General features: G+C 42.6%; 1 protein-coding gene across 1 annotated transcript; it reads left to right on the top strand.

Moving 5' to 3' along the window:
- The first annotated feature begins 2,783 nt into the window (after positions 1 to 2,783).
- On the top strand, positions 2,784 to 6,841 carry LOC148509555 (vomeronasal type-2 receptor 26-like). The gene is made up of 2 exons (XM_088442960.1): positions 2,784 to 2,916; positions 5,934 to 6,841. Exons 1-2 carry the CDS (start codon positions 2,784 to 2,786, stop codon positions 6,839 to 6,841), a joined length of 1,041 nt encoding a protein of 346 aa, XP_088299086.1.
- The last annotated feature ends 16,153 nt before the right edge of the window (positions 6,842 to 22,994 follow it).

The raw sequence follows: 22,994 nt of genomic DNA, 5'->3' as shown, positions 1-22,994 counted from the left end.
ATCTGGTCAGACTTAAAAGACAACATATATTTACACCTCTACCATGACTGAATCTGATTCAGTAAGCATAAATAGAATAGTGGAGGAGTAATTTAATAATTACGTACAAATTAGCATCTCACATAAGGCCTGATGCATCAAGGAATGCAAGTGTGTACATGCATGCACCCTGCCGCTGCAAGACTATGCTAATCAATGCATATGCACAGCATCAGTAGCACAAGGATGCAGACACCCAGCAATACATAGTGACACACATCTCCCTTTACTCAATGCTCAATCAGTATGCAGAATAGTGCAGACATTGGTAACATCAAGAAACACCTGTCCCAGACGCCCAATAGAGGTTGACCTGATGTCATGCAGGATTTTGGCCACTTCCTGCCTGCATCGAGATGTGTGGCTGCATATGCCGATGAACAGCCTTAATGATGCACACCCCTGTAATCGCGCCCGAATGCACTGGAACACCTGCGTTCAATAGGCAACCCCCCATCAACACTCACAATCGGCACGTCCTGTCAATCAACATCGAATGGACTGTGTGTACAATGCTTATGCCATGCATACCCTAACCTTGATGCAATAACTTGTTTGCGCATATGCTCTGTGTCTTCTACGCATGTGCAGAATGAAAACACCATCCGAAAGCGTCCGTTCTCACACTTGCATTCATTGATGAATCAGGCTCACAGTCTCCTTTGAATATTCAGAGAAAAAAAGACAATTTGGTGGCCTGTTTAGAAACTAGTTTTGGTTTACTTAAGCTGCTCATCCTCCAGTGTATACTCATAATGTTGGTTTATCACAGCCAGGAACCTTGTGAGCAATCGGCATAGGATGCTACTTCCGAAAAACTTGGAAAAAATGAGTTTTCCAAAATTAAGTACAAATTCAGAGAGGGATAACTTTTCCCCCAATTACAAACAGAGGACCTCATTCAGAGTTGAGAAAATAAATAATAGTAACTGTGTAACTGGACAATGCAGGGATACAAATACTTTTTTTTGCATGTGAGGTAAATACTGGCTGCTTTTGCATGTAGCCCACAAAGGCTGGACAGCATTATTATTACACTGTAATTTAGATTTCAGTTTGGACCTGCCCCTCCCAAATCTAAAGCTCTCTGGTGGATTCCAATGGGGATGAGGTAATATTGTGTGAAGATGATGATGAGGATGATGATGAGGACAATGAGGATGATGAGGATGATTATATTAACAACAGTGATGAGTTTGATGAAGGAGATAACAACACTGGAAATGGGGAGAAATGGTTGTTCCAACTATTTGGTTAAATCCATTTGATGTACTGTAACTAATTTGTATGAGTAACAACTTTCTTCTGTTTTACGGCATTTGGGAGCAAATATATATTTGTCACTTGCTCCTATACATTACTGTACCAGATTTTTGTTCCAACCATTTAACTAGTTAGCATATGGCTAGATTTAAACATAGCATATTTAGGAGATTTAGCCAAGTACAATTCCAAAATGCAAATTTCCAGTTGCCGAAATTTTACTCTTCATCCTATGAAATACTAAAAACAAGTGAGCAAAAATCCTGGTAACAGAAATTAAACCACAATCAATTGATATTTTATCATTTTGTAAAATATGTGGTTACAGTAGTTCGGGAAGGTGTATGTAGCCAATATATAGAAGTAGATTTATCACCCAGGGCTGTAACTAGGGTAGTGTGACCTGTGCCATGGTACAGGGCACCGCAGGTCAGGGGGTGCTGTTTGGGCCTGTCAATTTTCCTGTTTATTATCATTCTTCCTTGTAGCTCCCTCTTCTTTTACACCAGCATCTCCTGACACCCCATCTCTTCCTTAGCCGTCCCCCATGAAGCCATACTCCTATTTAAACAAATGGGAGGCACCAATACTCTTTCTGGCACATGGCATAAAAATGTCTGGGTATGGCTCTGATATAGCCAGCAAGTGTCCATCTTAGAAACTATGAATGTTCAGATGCAATGGAACGGGTTGAGTATGAAGTCCTTGCTGCCAGGATGCCACTGGTCAGAAAACCGACAGTGACATTGAAACAGCCAGAATCCCAACACACATTGGGAAGACAGGTAAGTTTCTTCCTAACCCCTACCCTAACTCAAACCCTCCCTCCCCGATGACTAACCGTAACCTCCCCCACAAAAGTGCCTAAGCCTAACCTCCCCCTCCCTGCACCATAAAACCTGACACCCCCCTGGTGCCTAATCCTAACCTCCCCCTTGTGCCTATACCTAACCTCCCCTTCCCCACAGCCTAATCCTGACACTTCCGACCCAGAGCCTAAACTTAACCATCCCATTATTGCCTAACCCTAACCCTGCACATTAACCCTAACCTCCCCCTAACACCCTGATACTTACCTTCCAGATGCTGGTGGTCAGGATACTGGCACCTAGACCGTTGGCATCCTGCATGCCGACTAAATCCCCAAAGGAACCAGTGCTTACAGTTAATAGTAAAAATACAGTATATAAATTACCTCCAACTCTGAAATAAATAGATTATAACATTATTACTGAGGATATAACTGCAGAATGCTGTAGAAGTAAATATCCTATTAAGAGAATTACCTTAATGACACCCAAAAAAGTACAGTGTCTGCAGGTTCACAGTTTTATGTGAGGTGTGACATACCCCAGCAAAATTTAAACTCCTATAACTTTTTTAATAAATATTTTGCACAAGTTGCCATTTCATGTAGCTGGAGTTGTGACGTAGCAAAAAAAAAATTATATATATAAATAAAGTATTTTGCATTTTACTCTATGTACAAGGTCCCCAAATCTCGGTGCAATGACAGATGTCCTCCTGGATCCAGAAAAGCTTCTAATGGAGGATTCCATGTCTGCTGCTATGACTGCGTTCTGTGTCCTGAGGGAGAAATGTCCAATGTAACAGGTAGGAATGTGTCATACTCAGAATAAAATATCATATAAACTGAGGCTACAACATTGATGCCCAATCATTTCCCCAACACAGCACACCCTCATTGACCAAACCTTCTCCACACAAGCAAACCCATGATGCCCATTCCTGCCTCTCCACACATCAGACCTTAATGTTCTATACCTACTCTCCACATAGCAGAGCTTTTATGGTCAATAATCTCTCCCCACACAGCAAACTCCTGATGCCTGAGCCTTCTCCCCACGTAGTAGAGTCTTTATGGCTGATCCTTCCTCCCCACACAGAAAACTCCTGATGCCTGAGCTCTCCTGCCCACAAAGCAGACCACAATGCCTGATTCCACCTTCCCACATAGCAAAACCTTGATGCTTGATCCACAATCATTGTACATCAGACCTCCAATTACCAATCCCTCCTCCTCTCATATCAGACCCCAATATTTTATCCCAACCCTCCTCACACAATTGACCCCAAATGCCTGATACTGTCTTCCCACATAGCAGACCCTTTATGGCCAATCCCTCCTCGACACACATCAGACTCCAATGCCTGATCCCTCTTTCCCTCATGGTAGACCCCTGAAGCCTGATCCCTGCCTCTCGCACAACAGACCTACAATGACTGATCCCTCCTCCCCACACAGCAGTCCCCACATGCCTGTTCTCACTTTGTTACATAACAGACCATTGATGGCTGAACCCTCTTCCCCACACAGCAGACTCAAATGCCTGATCCCTCTTCTCCAAACAGCAGATCCCCAATGCATGTTCCTCTTCCCCACACAGTAGAAACCAGATGCTCAATTCATCCTACTTGCACAACAATCCTTAAATTGCCAATCCATCATCCCTGCACACTAGACCCCCAATGCCCAATCCCTGTTTCCTTCACAGCAGACCCCCTGTGCCTTCTCCCACCTCCCCACCCAGTTGGCCCATGATACCTGTTCCCTCCTAACCACACAGCAGAGTCCCAGTACCTGATAGCACTTCTCCACACAGTGTACTCCAAATGCCTGATCCCTCCTCCCTAAATAGCAGATACCAAGTCACAATCCCTCCTACCTACACAGCAGACCCTGATGCTCAATAGTCCTTCCCACACAGCAGACCTTCAATGCCTTCTCTAACTTCCCAACACAGTTGGTTCCTGTTGCCTGATCACAGCAAACCTTATCCTATCTCCCTACACCTGACTCCCAATACACAAATCCTCCACCCCACACAGTTGATGCCTGATGACCAAATCCTCTTCCCTGCACAGCAGACCCACAAAGCCCAGTATTTCTGCCCCACACAGAAAACACACAAAGCCTTATCCAACCTTCCCACACAGCAGTCCCTACACCTGACTCCCTACACCTGACTCCCAATACACAAATCCTCCACCCCACACAGTTGATGCCTGATGACCAATTCCTCTTCCCTGCACAGCAGACCCACAATGCCCAGTATTTCTGCCCCACACAGAAAACACACAAAGCCTTATCCAACCTTCCCACACAGCAGTCCCTTTAAACCTGAACCCTTATTCCCATACAGCAGGCCACTGATGCCCAATCCCTCCAGAATGTTCAGAATATTCTCAATGCCCAATACTTCCTCCCCACACAGCAAACCTTCAATAATTGATCCCTTCTCCCCACACAGCAGAAACCAACACAATGGGGAAAACACTGAAATAAATGTTAAATAAGTTCAGAGGTATGGGGATAGTAGTGAGGATATAGAGAGACAGTGAGATGTGAGATAAAAAAGAGAAAGGCAGAGAATGAGGGATAGAGACAGGGAAAAGTGGTTGGATGAAGAACGAGGTCAGAGAGATGGGAATGTGGGTAGGAAAGAAAAATAACACAGGCACAACAGCACATGACCAAGAAAATGACAGGTCCATGATACTAGTAAGAAGTGAATCCCATAAATGCCCCAACATATTGTTTAGATAGAAACATTACAAAATCTTAAGTAACTATGATGAATGGAACATACTCTCCTACGTAACATCCCTACCTAATATGTAAGTAACACTTGTATTTTAGAAAGAAGGGGTTGATAGTAAGAGTGGTTAATAAAGGAAGGGATGAAAATGAAACAGATGGTGATAATAAGCTTAAAATATGGTAGGGGTGATAAAAGTATTAAAACAAAGATGCATTTAGTGATGAAGAAAGTTCCTTAAGTAATAGAGGGGGGAGAAGAGCTTGAAGGGGGTGATAATGATTAAAATAAGGGTAAATAATAACTATTTTAATATGGGGAGGAGATATTGAATTTAAAAAAGAGAGTAATAAAGATGGGGAAAGATGCACAATGGAACCAAAAGTACAGATCAAGGCACTGAATTGTATTACTTAAAATTAAAATTAGCATTTTATATATGGGTAATTTTATAAATATACATACTGTACAGTAAATAGTATATCTGAATACCCAAATATGCAGTCAGAAATGTATACATATACATGGAATGTAGTCAGCATCCTGTTGGGTAAGATGTAAGCGGTCAGAATCCTGGGGCCGGAATCTGACCACTGACATCCTGATGGTGAATATTAGAGTTAGGCACTAGGTGGATGGTTAGGATGAGGCTGCAGTAGGGGAGGGTTAGTGCTAGGTTGCTGTGGGGAGAGATAGGGATAGGTTGTGTTGGGGGGAGGGTTAGGCTTAGGCTGCAGGGGGAGGATTAGGGTAAGGGTTAGGACACTAACAAAATACTGTCGGGATTCTGACTGTCACCATCCTGGCCACCTGGATCCCATGCCCTACCTATATTCATGCTGTATAACTGTTACAGAAGTAGGTTATATTAGGGATGCAATCAAGTGACTTTATTGGAAGTGTTACTAAAGACCCTTTAATAAACACATCAATCATAGGTTGGTGTTTTAAATTGTTGTATAAAATAGCTACAGATAGAATATTTTATAATTATTTATTATTTTTAATTGCTTCATGTTCTACACATTACTGACCATATAAACAATATCTGCATTTTCTATATTTAATTAGACAGTAACACGTGTTACAAATGTCCAGATGAAGAGTGGCCGGATGAGAGAAAAGTGAGCTGTCTTCCCAAATTGTACGACTTTCTGTCATATGAGAAGGACATTGTGGTGCTAATTTCTGCAGTAACATCTTTATCTTTTTCATCCATAACGTTATTTACATTGGGAAACTTTATTTATTACTGGGACACTCCCATTGTGAAAGCCAATAATCGGGCTGTAAGCTTCATTCTCCTGGTCTCCATCTTGCTGAGCTTCCTCTCTGTGTTCTTGTTCCTTGGTCGGCCGGTGGATATAACCTGCAGGCTGAGACAGACGTCATTTGGGATCTTCTTCTCCACAGCTGTCTCTTCTATACTGGCTAAGACGGTCACTGTTTGCATTGCTTTCAAAGCCACCAAACCCGGGAGTCCCTGGAGGAAGTGGGTCACACTCAAAGTGTCGAATTATGTGGTGATTGTGTGCACCTCTGTCCAAGCTCTGATCTGTGGTATCTGGCTGTCTGTATCTCCTCCCTACAAGGAGTATGACCATCACTCCTATCAGGGAATGAGCATCATTCAATGTAATGAAGGGTCGGTAGTTGGGTTTTACTCTGTGATGGGTTACATGGCGATCCTGGCGGCTGTGAGCTTTTTTCTGGCTTTCTTGGTGAGGACATTACCAGACAGTTTTAATGAGGCCAAGTACATCACCTTCAGCATGCTGGTGTTCTGCAGTGTCTGGATTGCAATGATCCCGGCCTATGTCAGCACAAAAGGGAAAGACACAGTGGCTGTGGAGATATTCGCCATATTGACCTCAAGTGCTGGAGTTCTGGGCTGTATATTTTTCCCAAAGCTGTACATTCTGCTTTTAAAACCAGAATGGAATACTAAGAAAATCATACTGGAGAAGAACAGTATATAAAACATGATATACTGGACCATTTCACACTGTAATATCTTCTTTGGTAATGGTTTGTTCTAGTGTATGTCAGTTTGTATTGTAAGACTGTTTATGTAAACAATTATAAGTGTACCTGGATCTATTACTCTAAAGCTGGACATACCTTGCACAATTATCATGGAAACCAACTGACCAAATATATAGTTTGAACAACTATTAATGTAAGGACCTGAATGATGATCATTCACAGCCTCAAGTTGAATCATTTTTTTTTTTTGCTTTCAAACCTGTACAGTCCACTTGAGCATTGTTCAGCCAATGTTCGGCTATGGAGACAACCTCCATAGATGTGTAGTTTATGTAGGTACTCAGATTATTGGGCAGTTGCTCCTGACTTCTACCCTGTAGGTTGATTGGCTGTACTATTGTATCGTGTATGGCCAGCTAAGATAGGAAGTATTTTGTAGGAATCATGAAAATGTTAATATATTGATCACAATGCAATGTAAAGACTTATAGTGTCCCTACCCTGGGCTGTGTACAATTGAAAATAATAAACTATGTGAAGATGAACCAACAATTATATACAGTATGTTTCTGTTACATATATTTTTTTATATAAACTGATAGGCCCGTATTCAATTGCTGGCGAAAAGTCCCGGACTTTTTGCATGGCACACTTTCTGCCATCATTGCTGTTTTGGGCTCCGGAGAAGTATCATGCTTATCCCCGCTATTCACCCTATTCAATTTCATAGTTCACAAAAATGCACCCTGGCAAAACTGAAAAGGCAGAAAGTGCTGTCAGATTTGGGGAAATCAGCCTGACACCCCCCAAAAGATGGACTGACATGGGGGATCACTATGGTTACCCCTGAATGGTATTTGGGGTACTTGAATGATCTCAATAGGTGCTATTTAGCATCTTTGCACAAGTGGTGAAGTGGTGAAGAATAGCATTTAGCTTTTTTTTGGCTAAAATAAGTAGTCCCAGCAAATTTGGGGTACATGAAAATGGGTGCTAGCATGTTTAAAAATTGCTAAAGTGTGTTTTAAAAAATGCACCTTCAGCATGCACCTGCAAACAAAAAACAGCTTGGGCATTCTTGGGGGACCCCCTGGAGTCTATTTAGCTAGTTTTTAAGTTTGTCCCCCAACTTTGTTTTTTTTCATGCCCAAAACTAAAGTACTTTTTGGGGTGACCTAAAGTATTTTGTAAACTTTTTTTGATGCAGTTTACCTTTGGGGGCTGTCCCAAGGCTGCAGAGTACATGCAACTTTGCACCTCAAACCCCCAAAATTGCACTTTTTTCCGCCTCCTTTCAGAGGTGAATTTTGTCTGCTGGTTACAAGGCTCAGATTTTTTGCTCCAGTGGAAACTATTTGCAAATGAATACAGGGTAAAGTTCTCACCTGGCTAAATGACTTCACCAGTGGAAAATTTTTGTCCATCTAGGCTTTTCGCCGAAAATTTAATATGACCCATAATAGCAATATTTACCCATAAGTGAAATTAATTGTTATAGTTATAAATAGAAACTAATCACTATAACAATGTGGGGCTGACTGAAATTGAACTAAGGAAAAGCAGTGCTTGGTTCCTAGTGAGTTCAGGCCCACAAAAACGTGAGGGCCCCTTCATAGATATTCTGAGCCCAAGTGTTAACCCCATACCAATGGGCTAGAGCTCATCCTGCACCTCTACAATACAGGTATAAGCAGGGCAGAGTGTCCAAAATATCTGCCAGAACATGCCAGGACCTGTAATACTACAAATGCCAGCATGCCCTGGCACCCTCTGGCATCTGTAGTGTATCAAAGACAAACTGAAATAAAAGCACAGCCACCAGTTTAATTTATTAAAATACTAATGGATAGAAACAGCCCTATGGACTTAGTAAACAACCATATTTTATTTCATACTTCCCTCCTTGTGATTCTAGTCTCCTCTACTTCTGTTAATTCAAGGGTACAATTAAAGTAAAGCAAAAATGAAAATGTGACAGGACTTGCAGCATTCCAGGGGCCAATGAAGGATTTGTAGAGGGGTTTTCACTTAACCAGCTTTAATATGCCTCATACAAAGTGTAGTGTACAGTATGTCATAATTCTAACATATACAGTGCAGCATACATGCCTACCCTCCCGGTATTCACGAGAGACTCACGATTTTTTGGGTAACCCCTGCACACCAGAAGGTTAGGCATCTGTCCTGCATTCTGCCCACTTCCTAATGATGTGGTTAGAATGGGGAGAATTTCCGTGGCAATCGCGATACCAGTGATAGGCATGAGGCTTAATTACTTGATTCTCCATGACCCATCAGGCCCTGCCCCCATCACCACCCACCTGATTGTCCTCCCCAGGCTGCTCCCGGGGAGGACAAGCAAAAGGTAGTCAAGTATGTAGTACGGCTGTCCTGTCTAAACTAAATGTTTTTATTTAACTTGTGGGCTCTATTCCAGAGCAGGGGAGCAAGTCTGGGAGTCTGGGGGAGCAGCAGAAGAACCTAGCAGTGCTATTATATATATATATATATATATATATCTGTAGGTCTCCTTGTGCATTGGATAACAGTGTTAATAATTAAGCATATAGATGGTCTATAGCAGTGCAACCTCAACAGTGCATGTTTTCCGGATTTCCGAGTTGGTATGCATGTGTATTCATTACTGGCTGACACATGTAAAAAGATCCACAGGTGGTGCTACGTATTTCATTTGTGATACTGAGGAGAACATGCAGCACTAGTAAAATAATAGTATATACTATTTCTATTGTGGTTATGTTGTGGGCTGGGGAGGGGAGTTTCCATGAAGCCAGAACCCCCCCAACCCTGCATTTGCCTGTGCAGTCCCCCACAGTAATATAGATAAATCAGCCATAATTTACATTGTCTTCAATGAAACTTCTGAGGGTCAGATTCTCAGATGTCCACAACTCTGTACTTCAGCCATAAATAGAAATCTAATGTAAGTTATCAGTGTGACTGCACCTCCACCAGCCCTACCTACCCCATGTTAAGTGCAATTTCTATCCCCTTGGCATATGCACAACTACAAATCCGCTTTAGGCCAACAATACAGTTGTCTTATTTGTGTGTGTGCCCAGTTGCTGCCCAGTGATGCCCATTTAGGAGACAAAGCCAAGATGCGCCTAACTCATTTGGACATATACTAAGACATGCATGTTCATTGTGGTTCATAACCACTCTGCTAATTATTGCTAGATGCGGCAGCATTCAGTCCTGTGAAAGACTCAGGGGTAAATTTACTAAGATTCGAAATGGTCCTGATTTTCAAAGTGATCTGACTAGCTGAAATTTGCCAAAATTTGGGTGATTTAATCCCTTTTCTTTTACCAAATTTACCAACAGGCGATTTGAGGCTAAATGAGTCTGCCAATGGTGAAGCAGAATGAGATATCTCTCCCGAGTAACTCATTTTGCAGGAGATTACTCACCCGAGATTGCAGTGTTTTCTCTCGGAAAATCTCTCCTGAGCTAGCAGCCAGCACATATCAGTGAGATATGTGCTTGCTGCTTGCTTGTTTTGCCTTGCAAAAATTAGAAAAATGTCTAAAAAAAATGATGTGAGGTCCCCCCCAAAATACTAACCAGCCTCGGGCTTGCCAGCCTGTCCAGGTTCTTAACATTACAGGGAAAAAAATGTGTAGGTATACCCTGTAATGTAAGAACCAACACAAGGCAGCAGGGACAGAACTGGTTTTAAATATCCGGTGAAAAAAATTGACGTGAGTTCCAATGTATATTTAAAACCAGCCCTGGACCCTTTTTAACAGGGGACTGATGCCACAGCCAGGGGTGCCCTTTTACCGGGCCCCCCAGCTGCAGCATCAGCCCTGACCTTTAATCAGCCAAGGCCAGGGATCCCTGGGGAGTTGGTGACCCCCCAATAAAGGGGTCACCCTTTTCAGGGCACCCCTGGCCTAGGCTGATAGCCCAGGGTTATCCCTGCCACCCCTGGGTGGTGGGTGGTGGGTTGATAGTGTTTGGTGTAGTGTAAAAAATATATTTATCATCATTGTCTTTATGGTGGAACTACAGGTCATAGCATGCCTCCCCCACATGTTGGTACTTGGATAACCACAAGTACCAGCATGCAGGGCATTAAGGGCACACTGTACCTCTACTTCACCTATAAAGAAATTGTTAAAAAAACACACAACACACCATGATAATAAAGCTGTAATGCATATGTACATACACATACATACTCACCTGTTTCCAGATGTTCACGTCCACTTGTCAACGTAAAGTATCAATTCGAAATACCTGCAAAAAAAGATACAATATTCACCATTATGTCCCACGATGTTCTCCGCAGAAATCCAAGAGGGGCCCCGGATACAATGTAACAGCATGTCACTGCATGCCGATACATTGCGCTACTGTCTGCTCATGGGAACAAGCAGACCTCAGTCCCTGGCTGCCGGCCAATCAGCGGCGGCTAACATTAGCAGCCACTCATTGGCTAAACCCACGTGGGTCCCAGCAAATGAGCATCCGCAGCCCAGTACACAGTAGCATGTGCTGGTCTGCTGACAGGTAAGAGGCAGGGGGTTTCTTAGCCAGGCCCCTCCAACTTGCCTGGGCCAGGGAAATTAGTACCCCCTCTCTGCAACTCTTACTATACAGTATGTGCTGCATTACTGGGTGTGTTCTTCATTACAGGGGTTTGTGCTGCATTACTGGGTGTGTGCTTCATTACAGGGGGTTGTGCTGCATTACTGGGTGTGTGCTTCATTACTGGGTGTGTGCTTCATTACAGGGGGTTGTGATGCATTACTGGGTGTGTGCTTCATTACTGGGTGTGTGCTTTATTACAGGGGGTTGTGCTGTATTACCGGGTGTGTGCTTCATTACAGGGGGTTGTGCTGCATTACTGGGTGTGTGCTTCATTACTGGGTGTGTGCTTTATTACAGGGGGTTGTGATGTATTACTGGGTGTGTGCTTCATTACAGGGGGTTGTGCTGCATTACTGGGTGTGTGCTTTATTACAGGGGGTTGTGCTGTATTACTGGGTATGTGCTTCATTACAGGGGGTTGTGCTGCATTACTGGGTGTGTGCTTCATTACAGGGGGTTGTGCTGCATTGCTGGGTGTGTGCTGCATTACTGGGTGTGTGCTTCATTACAGGGGGTTGTGCTGCATTACTGGGTGTGTGCTTTATTACAGGGGGTTGTGCTGTATTACTTGGTGTGTGCTTCATTACTGGGTGTGTGCTGCATTACTGGGTGTGTGCTTCATTACAGGGGGTTGTGCTGCGTTACTGGGTGTGTTCTTCATTACAGGGGGTTGTGCTGCATTACTGGGTGTGTGCTTCATTACAGGGGGTTGTGCTGCGTTACTGGGTGTGTTCTTCATTACAGGGGGTTGTGCTGCATTACTGGTTGTGTGCTTCATTACAGGGGGTTGTGCTGCATTACTGGGTGTGTGCTTCATTACAGGGGGTTGTGCTGCATTACTGGGTGTGTGCTTCATTACAGGGGGTTGTGCTGCATTACTGGGTGTGTGCTTTATTACAGTGGGTTGTGCTGTATTACTGGGTGTGTGCTTCATTACAGGGGGTTGTGCTGCATTACTGGGTGTGTGCTTCATTACAGGGGGTTGTGCTGCATTGCTGGGTGTGTGCTGCATTACTGGGTGTGTGCTTCATTACAGGGGGTTGTGCTGAATTACTGGGTGTGTGCTTTATTACAGGGGGTTGTGCTGTATTACTGGGTGTGTGCTTTATTACAGGGGGTTGTGCTGTATTACTTGGTGTGTGCTGCATTACTGGGTGTGTGCTTCATTACAGGGGGTTGTGCTGCGTTACTGGGTGTGTTCTTCATTACAGGGGGTTGTGCTGCATTACTGGGTGTGTGCTTCATTACAGGGGGTTGTGCTGCATTACTGGGTGTGTGCTTCATTACAGGGGGTTGTGCTGCATTACTGGGTGTGTGCTTTATTACAGGGGGTTGTGCTGTATTACTGGGTGTGTGCTTTATTACATGGGGTTGTGTTGCATTACTGGGGATGTGCTTCATTACAGGGGGTTGTGCTGCATTACTGGGTGTGTGCTTCATTACAGGGGGTTGTGCTGCATTACTGGGTGTGTGCTGCATTACAGGGGATTGTGCTGCATCACTGGGGGTTGTGCTGCATTACTGGGTGTGTGCTTCATTACTGGGTGTGTGCTTCATTACAGGGGGTTGTGCTGCATCACTGGGTATGTGCTTCATTAAAGGGGGATGTGCTGCATTACTGGGTGTGTGCTTCTTTACAGGGGGTTGTGTCATACATGCCTACCCTCCCGGTTTTTGCGGGAGGCTCCCGATTTTTCGGGTAACGACCCGCACCCCCGGAAGGGTGGGCATGTCTCCCGCATTCTGCCCACTTCCTAGTGAAGTGGGCAGAATTAGGAGAATACTCGCGGTAATCGCGGGTCTCCGTCAAGGGGGCGGGGCTTAAGCTGTGATTCTGCATTACTGGGGGTTGTGCTTCATTACTGGGTCTGTGCTTTATTACAGGGGGTTGTGCTGTATTACTGGGTGTGTGCTTCATTACAGGGGGTTGTGCTGTATTACTGGGTGTGTGCTTCATTACAGGGGGTTGTGCTGCATTACTGGGTGTGTGCTTTATTACAATGGGTTGTGCTGTATTACTGGGTGTGTGCTGCATTACAGGGGGATGTGCTGCATTACTGGGTGTGTGCTTTATTACAGGGGGTGTGTGCTTCATTACTGGGTGTGTGCTTCATTACAGGGGGTTGTGCTGCATTACTGGGTGTGTGCTTCATTACAGGGGGTTGTGCTGCATTACTGTGTGTGTGCTTTATTACAAATGGTTGTGCTGCATTTCAGGGGGTTGTGCTGCATTACTGGATGTGTGCTTCTGTATTACTGGGTGTGTGATATATAGCATAAATCTGTTGGAAGGGAGTGATTTATTGGGGTTAGTTAAAATAAGATGCTAGAAAATAGTACAGTGCAGCATATTTTTAATATTCTGTCAAAACTATGAAAAACATTTTGCTGTTGTGGGATTTTGAGCAAAAGAGCAGATTTATTGGACATTTCTGAAAGCTCTACATCATTGTGTGCAATTTAAATTGTATATTAAAATAATATCAGAGCCACATTTTTATATATATAAGAATATCCTTATAGACTTAAGGAGTAAATAGGGTTGATGTTGCCCAAAGGATACATGAAAAGGGGGAGACAAGATGGGCCAAGTGGTTCTTATCTGCCATCAAATTTTATGTTTATAAATATATATATATATATATATATATATATATATATATATAAACAGTGCATATAGGCGGCACTATTGTTGACTCAAATACTCATTAGTGAATTATTGATAATTCACAAAAGAGTATTGTAATGAATCTTTAAAAATGAGGATTTGGGAGTAATCTAAAGCTCCAATGGTCACTTTTTCTGACATTCTCAATTAGGACCACTTTTCTGCTGTTCTCTATGGGGGATTTTTGGGAAGGCATAACTCAGGGGGGTGAATTTAGACTTGGTATTTGTTTATTAGGTAGCTATTGTTCCAGGGTAGATGCTTTTGGGGTTTAGGTGATTGAGAAAGTAAAAAATATATTGGTTGCTCATATCAGCTTAATGACATACCACAGGTGCTTGTACTGGAAGGGGTTTACACTGAACTACAGGAAAAAGGAGTTTGCCTTCCAGCACACTTTCCCCTTTTTGTGTGATGCCCTGGGGATGGTCCTTGGCTGGAATTGTTTGGGGTTCCTTGCTTCTCGGACGTGAACTCCTTAATGTTAGGGACGCTGGTATAGAGGAGCCTTGATGTTGGCCCAGCGCTTATTCATATATTTGCAAATGTATCTAACCAATACCTCTGAATTTCTATTATTATGTAGGATTCAAGTATTCTTGATTTTGCAGCAGTGTGCTGGAGGGCAAATTCATTTTTTCTGCAGTTCAGTGTAAACCCCGCCCTTTACAAGCACATGTGGTAAGTCATTAAGCTGATTTGAGCAATCACCATATTTTTTGCTTGCAGTTTGGAGAGGCATTAAGGGAGTCAGCATTAGGAGGAGGTGCTGATCCTTATAGAGCCATTTGGTGGTTTTTTGGGGTACTGCCAAGGTGAGTCACCTCTCAGCTTATACATGTGCTGATATTTTGCAGCACACTAATTTGTAATTATATGACCCAGAGTGGGTGCTAGTATTATGTAGCAATAATTATTTTGAGGAGAGTGTTTGGGAGTGGGGCCCCTGGGATTGTTCTGGCTGGACCTTTCTCATGGCATCACCACTTAATTCACATAGAATATTTGTTCACTTCTCTAATTGTTTGTATATTATTTATGTAATTTTACTTCTTTTACATTTCATTAACACTTATTGATTTATCTCTACACATCTATCCTTTACACTTCACCATCACTTTTTTTCCCCTTTTCATGTGATGCCCTGGGGATGGTCCTTGGCTGGAAATTTTTGGGCTGCCTTACTTCTCGGACGTGAACCCCTTAATGTTTGGGACACTGGTAGAGAGGAGCTTTGACGTCGGCCCAGCGCTTATTCATATATTTGCAAATGTATGTAACCAATACCTCTGAATTTCTATTATTATGTAGGATTCAAGTATTTTTGATTTAGCTGCAGTGTACTGTTGGGAAAATTCCTTTTTTCTGTAATTGAGAAAGATACAGTTTTTAAACTATTAGCCCACATATGCCCTATTGTACAGATGGGCAATTTCAACTTGTTGCGCAGCCTCAGTGGGTGGCAGGTCATGCTACAACTCAGAAGTCTATCACATGGCTACACAGCAGCAGCGCCATCCCTGCAGCTGTTCTGCCCATAAGCTTTAGCATGTGCCCTGCCTCCTGTGGTCACCGCTCTGGGACATAAAACAATGTGGTGACAAAGGTGACAGCAGCAGCCCGGCACTGGGAAGTGACTGAGCTGTAATGGGCATCCTCTCCCACCAGCAGCAGGGCCGGCCATTACACACACCGGGGGTATGTGTAATGTCCGGCCCTGAAGCTGGTGGGAGAGGATGCCCATTACAGCTCAGTCGCTTCCCAGTATCGGTCTGCTGCTGCTGGTGTCCGGTGACACCCCCACACCCACTTTCATCACAGCAGCCCAGCAAACACTGCTGTGTGCTGGCCTGCACTGGGAGACTGCTTGTGGCTGCTAAGCAGCAGTCATAGCAGTCTCCTATGCTTGTGGGAGGAGTGATCACACTTATCACGCCCCCACTGGCTATGTTCTGGGCTTTGGGGGTTTACAGTGAACCCCACAGCGATGGATTTTTTAAAAAAATTTCCCTAAGGGGGGTGTGGCCATGCAACCCACAATTAGGCCACACCCCCTTCACCTGGCCCCGGCGTGGCACCTGGCTGGGCAGTGTGTAATAGCTGTTCCTGCTGCTGGTAGGAGAGGATGCCCATTACAGCTAAGTCGATTCCCAGTTCCAGGCTGCTGCTGCTGTCACCACATTGTTTTATGTCCCGCAGCATCCCTCATCCTCACAGCATTCCCCTCTACTCTGTGCCCCTGCCCACACTACCCCCTCTATACCCCTGCACCCCATCTCCTATGCCCCTGCTTCTTCTATGTACCCTATCATGTGCCCCAGCCCCCACTACCTCATCTATATATCTACACCCCTTTTCTATGTGCCTGTGCCCCTCTAACCTCCTCTAAACCTTGGCAACACCTCTCCTCTGCCCCCCAGCCTACTCTTTGCCCCCTCTCCTCTATTCCCCTTTCCCCACTACCACCACTATATGGCTGCACCTCCCTCTGTGCCCATGTCTCTATGTCCCCCTCTTCTCTGTGCCCCTGACATTACTGTCTACTCCTCTGCACCCCCTCTCCAATGTGCCCCTGTTTTCTCTATGCCTCCTCTTCTCTGTACCCCTTTGCACTGCACTGCTGTCACTGATCTGCACCACCACTGCTGCTGCTACCCCGCATGCCTTCAGCCCAACCCTGCAGCTATCTCTCACTCTGCACCTCTCAAACCACCTCCTGTGTGCTGGCCCCTCTTCCACCTCCAGAAGTCCTAGTGGGTGACAGCAACAAAAAAGAGCTGACACAGGCTGACGCCCATTAGGAAGATAGTGACATGGCTAAGGGGAAGGCAGTGGTGCAGAAGGAAACAGAGTGGCATGGATGCAGGGTGGTGCAGATGGAGAAAGACCGATTGGTACAGATGAGAGAACACAGACTACCATACTGTAGTTCAGAGAACACACAGCAGTAGGGATTGGGAAAGAAAGATTGGTGTGGATGGGGAGGAAAACAGAGTGGTGCGGGTGGTGGGGAGAGACAAAGTTGCATGGTTGTTGACCAGAGTAATGCAGATGGAGGAAGAAAGGGTGGTACAGATGAGAGAAAGACAGCAACATGGCTGTAGAGAAGGCACGGATGCAGGTAACAAAGACTATCACAGTTAGGAGACCACACAGCAGTAGGGATTGGGGAATATATAGCAGCATGGAGGCATATAGGGGAAGAAAGTGTACATGCATAGACAGATTATAATTTTTTTAAAAATAAGGGAGCTGAACATGTATTCTAAATGAGATAAATGTATGCAGTGAGAAGGATGTTGGAAGCCAGTAAGATTTTGTTGATCAAATGGGAAGATTGTGGGCACAGAGGCCCTCATTCAGAGGTGGTCGCAAGAAGCGAGTGCTCCCTCTCAATGAGGGCGGCCACTTGTCTTTTCAAGTGCGGCCTCCTGGTTACTAGCTAAGCTGTGGTTTACCATCCACAGCTTTATCGACTGACCAGGTTGATGGTCACGATGGTCACCACCCACTAGAAATAGTACATTGCTGGTTCTGGTAAATACAGGAGAACCCTTTGCAAATTTTCCCCCTGTATTTCCAGAACCAGGGCTGTTTCAGAGCCCAGTGCTGGTTGCGCTGAATACTGGGGACCCCTACATAATTTTTCCCCCATATTTTGGCAACCAGGGCTGGTTCTGACTAGACTGGTGCTGGTTGTGCTTCATATGGGGGACCACTATGCCATTTGTCCCCTGTTCCAAAGCCCGGTGCTGGTTGTCTTTGGGGGGGTGGGGCCATATCTTTTTTTTTATTATTTTTAAACACAGAGGCAGGTATCACAGATTTTCCAGATACAAGCCTTCATCTGTGTGCTGCTGCCTCCCCCGGGTCCAAATGCCTGCCCCACCATCGACCACAGTGCTCCCTGCACCACCGCCACTATGGCCTGCTAAAATCCCCTGGTCCTGCTGCAGCTAACACCAGCTTCCTTCACCCGAGCCCACCACCAATTAAACAAGCAAATGACAGCCATCCTTGTGCACACAAGTGAAGCCACTGTGATTAAACCTGCTGAACAAGTTGAAATTTCCTATCTATTCAATGGCGCATTCTTGAGGTAAAAAACTGTAACTTTTTAATATTCTGAACCCCAAGAGCACATACCCTTGCACAATAGCTACCTAATAAAACAAACCCCAAGTTTACATTCACACCCTACCATGAATTATGCCTTCCCCCAAAAAAACCCTTAGACTACAGAAGAAAACTGGTCCTAATTGAGAAAGTCAGAAAAAAGTGACAGTTGGAAATTTAGATTACTCCCAAATTCTAATTTTTTATGTTTTTGCCCTGAAATTTGGCATGTAGCACCGAGCGATACTTCTACCCACACTTGCCAAATTTCAGCTTGGTACCTCCTATATCTTTTGAGCTGTAGCCCCTTAAACACCATTCCCCCGTCTGGAATTTTCTATGGGAAAATTGCAGTTTTGTAGATGTAGCCTTAATATAAGGGCATGACTGTGCCAGAAATAGAATCTGTAACATGTACATAACAAGAGAATTTGCTGCCCTGTGCCAGAAATAGAATTGGTGCCTCCCCCCATTCAAAATATCGACAGTGCATGCCAAATGTTCTTGCCAAAAATATAGAGGAATGAGGCTTCATGGGGATGGGATGGGATGGGGATGGGGTGTGGCCTCATATTAGTACCAATACATACATACAGCAGTGTTCATTAGTCACATTAAACCACAGAGTAGTGACCATTATTAATATTACACCACAGAGTAGTGCCCAATATTTACATTACACTACAGAGTAGTGTCCGTTATCCACATTATATTACACAGTAGTGCCCATTATTCACATTAAACCACAGAGTAGTGCCCATTATTAATATTACACCACAGAGTAGTGCCCAATATTTACATTACTCTACAGAGTAGTGCCCGTTATCCACATTATATTACATAGTAGTGCCCATTATTCACATTACATTACAGAGTAGTGCCCGTTATTAAAATTGCATTACATAGTAGTGCCTGTTATTCACATTACATTACACATTAGTGTCCATAATTCAAGTTACACGACACAGTAGTGCTTGTTATTCACAGTAGAAAACACACTAGTGCCCGGTATTCACATTATACCACACAGTAGTAGCCATTATTCACATTTACACCACATAGTAGTGTCCATCCTTTACATTACACTAGACTGTAGTGTCTGTTATTCACATTAGATGATACAGTAGTGCATATTACTCAGATTACAGCATAGTGCCCATTATTTACATTACATTACATAGCAGTGGATGTTATTCACATTACACTACACAGTAGTGCCCGTTATTCATAATACATTACACAGAAGTGTCCGTTATTCATATTACACCACACAGTAGTGTCCTTTTTTAAAAGTAGACCACACATTTGTGCCCGTTATTCACATTACATCACACAGTAGTGCCCGTTATACACAATAGACGACACAGTAGTGCCTGTTATTCACATTACACCACACAGCAGTGTCCGTTATTCACATTACACCACAAAATGGTTTCCATTATTTACATTACATTACACAGTTGTGCCCGTTATTCAAATTACACCACATAATAGTATCTTTTATTCACATTACACCACACAGAGTAGTGGTGTCTTTTATTAAGAATACATCACATAGTAGTTTCCATTACTAACATTACACCACATAGTAGAGTCCATTATTCACATTAGACCACATAGTAGTGCCTGTTATTCATTTAAAACCACAGAGTAGTGAACAATATTTAGAATAAACCACACAGGAGTGCCCATTATTCAAATTACATTACACAGTAGTGTGCGTTAGTCATATTACACCATACAGTAGTGTCAGTTATTAACATAAGACCACACAGGAGTGTCTTTTATTCACATTACACCACACAGTAGTGCCCATTATTTACATCAGACCACATAGTAGTGTCTATTATTCACATTATATTACATAGTAGTAACCGTTATTCACAGTACACCATTCTGTAGTGCCCATAATTCACATTAGATGAGACTATAGTGCTCGTTATTCAATTAAATTACACAGTAGTGCCTATTATTAGCATTTATTTACTCAGCAGTGCCCATTATTCACATTAAACCACACAGTAGTGTCCATTATTTACATTACGTCACAAAGTAGTGTCCAATATTAACATTAGACCACATAGTAGAGCCCAATGTTCACATTAGAGTACACAATAGTGTTAGTTTTTCCCATTACACCAAATATTATTGTCCATTATTCACAGTAGATCACAAAGTAGTGCCCATTATTCACTTTACACTGCACAGTATTGTCTGTTTTTCACATTACACCACAAAGTAGTGACTTTTTTTCACAATATAACACACATAAGCGTTTATTATTCACATTACACTACATAGTAATGTGTTTTACAATACTCACATTACAGCACACAATTGCACTTGTTATTTACATTAGACGACACAGTAGTGCCAGTTATTTACATTACATTAAACAGTAGTGCTCTTTATTCACATTACACCTCACAGTAGTTCCCATTATTCACATTACAGCACACAGTGTTGTCCATTATTTACATTACACCACACAGTAATGTCCGTGATTTACATTACACCACACAGCAATTTCGTTAATCACAGTGGACCACACCATAGTGTCCGTTATTCACAATACACCCCATAGTAGTGACCATTATTCACATTACACCACACAGTAGAGTCACTTATTCATATTACAGCACACATTAGTGCCCGTTATTCATATTAGACCACACAGTAGTGCACATTATTCACATTACACCACACATTAGTGCCCATTATTCATAGTAGACCTCACAGTAGTACCCATTATCCACTTTACACCACACATTAGTGTTTGTTATTCACATTACACCACACAGTAGTAATAGTTATTCACATTACACCACACCAAACAACATTAATCTTCTTAGACAACTCAGTAGTGCCCATTTTTCACATTTCAAATAATAGTAGTACCCGCTATTCACATTACACCACAAAGTAGTGCCCGTTATTCTCTTTATACCACACAGTAGTGTCCAAATTTTCTCATTACACCACACAGTAGTTTACGTTATTTACATTACATTACATAGTAGTGTCCATTACTCACTTTACACAACACAGTAGTGTCTATTATTCACATTACACCAAATAGTAGTGTTAATTATTTAGATTGCTTTACAAAGTAGTGCCCGTTATCCACATTACACCACACAGTAGTAATAATTATTCACATTACACCACAAAATAGTGATAGTTATTCACATTACACCACATAGTAGTGTTAGATATCCACATTACATTACACAGTAGTGCCCATTATTCAAATTAAACCATACAGTCTTATCCATTATTCATTATATAATACACAATAGTATATTTTATTCACATTACAGCACACAGTAGTGTCCGTTATTCACATTACACCACATAGCAATGTCTGTTATTCACAACAGACCACACAGTAGTGCCCAATTTCCACATTAGATCACAGAGATGTGACCAAAATTCACATTACATTACATAGTAGTGATAATTATTCACATTACATTACACTAAACAATAGTGCCAGTTATTCACATTACACTACACAGTAGTGCACTTTGTTCACAGACCACACAGTAGTGCCCAAAAATGCACATTACATCCCACAATAGTGCTCGTTATTTACATTACACCACACAGTAATACCCGTTACTCATTATAAACCACACAATAGTGTCCATTTATTTACATTACACCACACAGTAGTGTCACTTATTCACATTAGATTACAATACATTACACAGTAGTGTGCATTATTCACATTACACCACATAGTAGTGTCCTTTGTTAATATTAGACTACATAGTAGTGTCCATTTTTCACATTACACCACATAATATTTTCCGTTATTCACATTAGACCACATAGTAGTGTCCGTTATTCTCATTACACCACAAAGTAGTGCCCAATATTCAAATAACAACACACAATAGTGTCAGTTTTTCACATTACACCACAAACTACTGTCATTTTTTCACATTACACCAGACTGAATTGCCCAATATTCAAAATACATCACATAGTAGTGTTAGAAATTCACTTTAGACCACACAGTATTGTCTGTTATACAAATTACACTTCAAAGTAGGGCCCATTATTTACATTAGATGACACAGTAGTGCCAGTTATTCACATTACACCACACAGTTGTGCCCTTTATTCACATTAGACAACACAGTAGTGCCTGTTATTCACATTACACTAGTGCCCGGTATTCAGACAATTTGCTGAAAATTGCAAACACAGGTTTAAGCCAGGGACAATAGATAGGTCATGGAGTTTACCATGTGTGTTTAGCAACCATAATAGTTTGTTGCATCTTTGGATTTTGGATTTGTAACTATGCAACTTAATTTAGACTGACATTTTTTAAACATTTAACACTTTTAAAATATACCAATGTCACATTATTTGCAAAACATGGTATGAAACAGTGTTTACCAAATGCTTTTTTACTTATAACACAGAATCAAAAGTAAAAGTGCCCATTATTCACATTACAACACTACTGTGAATACATTACACAGTAGTGTTCGTCATTCACAATTCTAAACACAGTAGTGCCAGTAATCAGTTTATACCACACATTAGTGTCTGTGATTCACAATACACCAAATATTAGTGTCTGTTATGTAAATTACACCACACTGTTGTGCCCGATTTTCACAGTACATTACACAATAATGCCCGTTAGTCACATTACACCACGCAGCAGTGCCCATTATTCCCATTAGTTGACACAGTAGTGCCCGTTATTAAGATTACATTACACA

Source organism: Taudactylus pleione, unplaced genomic scaffold, assembly GCF_031769625.1.
Source record: "Taudactylus pleione unplaced genomic scaffold, aTauple2 ptg000319l, whole genome shotgun sequence".
Taxonomy (NCBI): Eukaryota; Metazoa; Chordata; class Amphibia; order Anura; family Myobatrachidae; genus Taudactylus; species Taudactylus pleione.
This window is presented reverse-complemented; position numbering and strand designations above follow the sequence as displayed.

Coding starts and splice junctions, on each gene's coding strand:
- LOC148509555 (XM_088442960.1), top strand. CDS start 2,784: ATGTACAAGGTCCCCAAATCTCGGTGCAATGACAGATGTCCTCCTGGA. Junction 2,917..5,933: donor AGAAATGTCCAATGTAACAG/GTAGGAATGTGT, acceptor ATATTTAATTAG/ACAGTAACACGTGTTACAAA.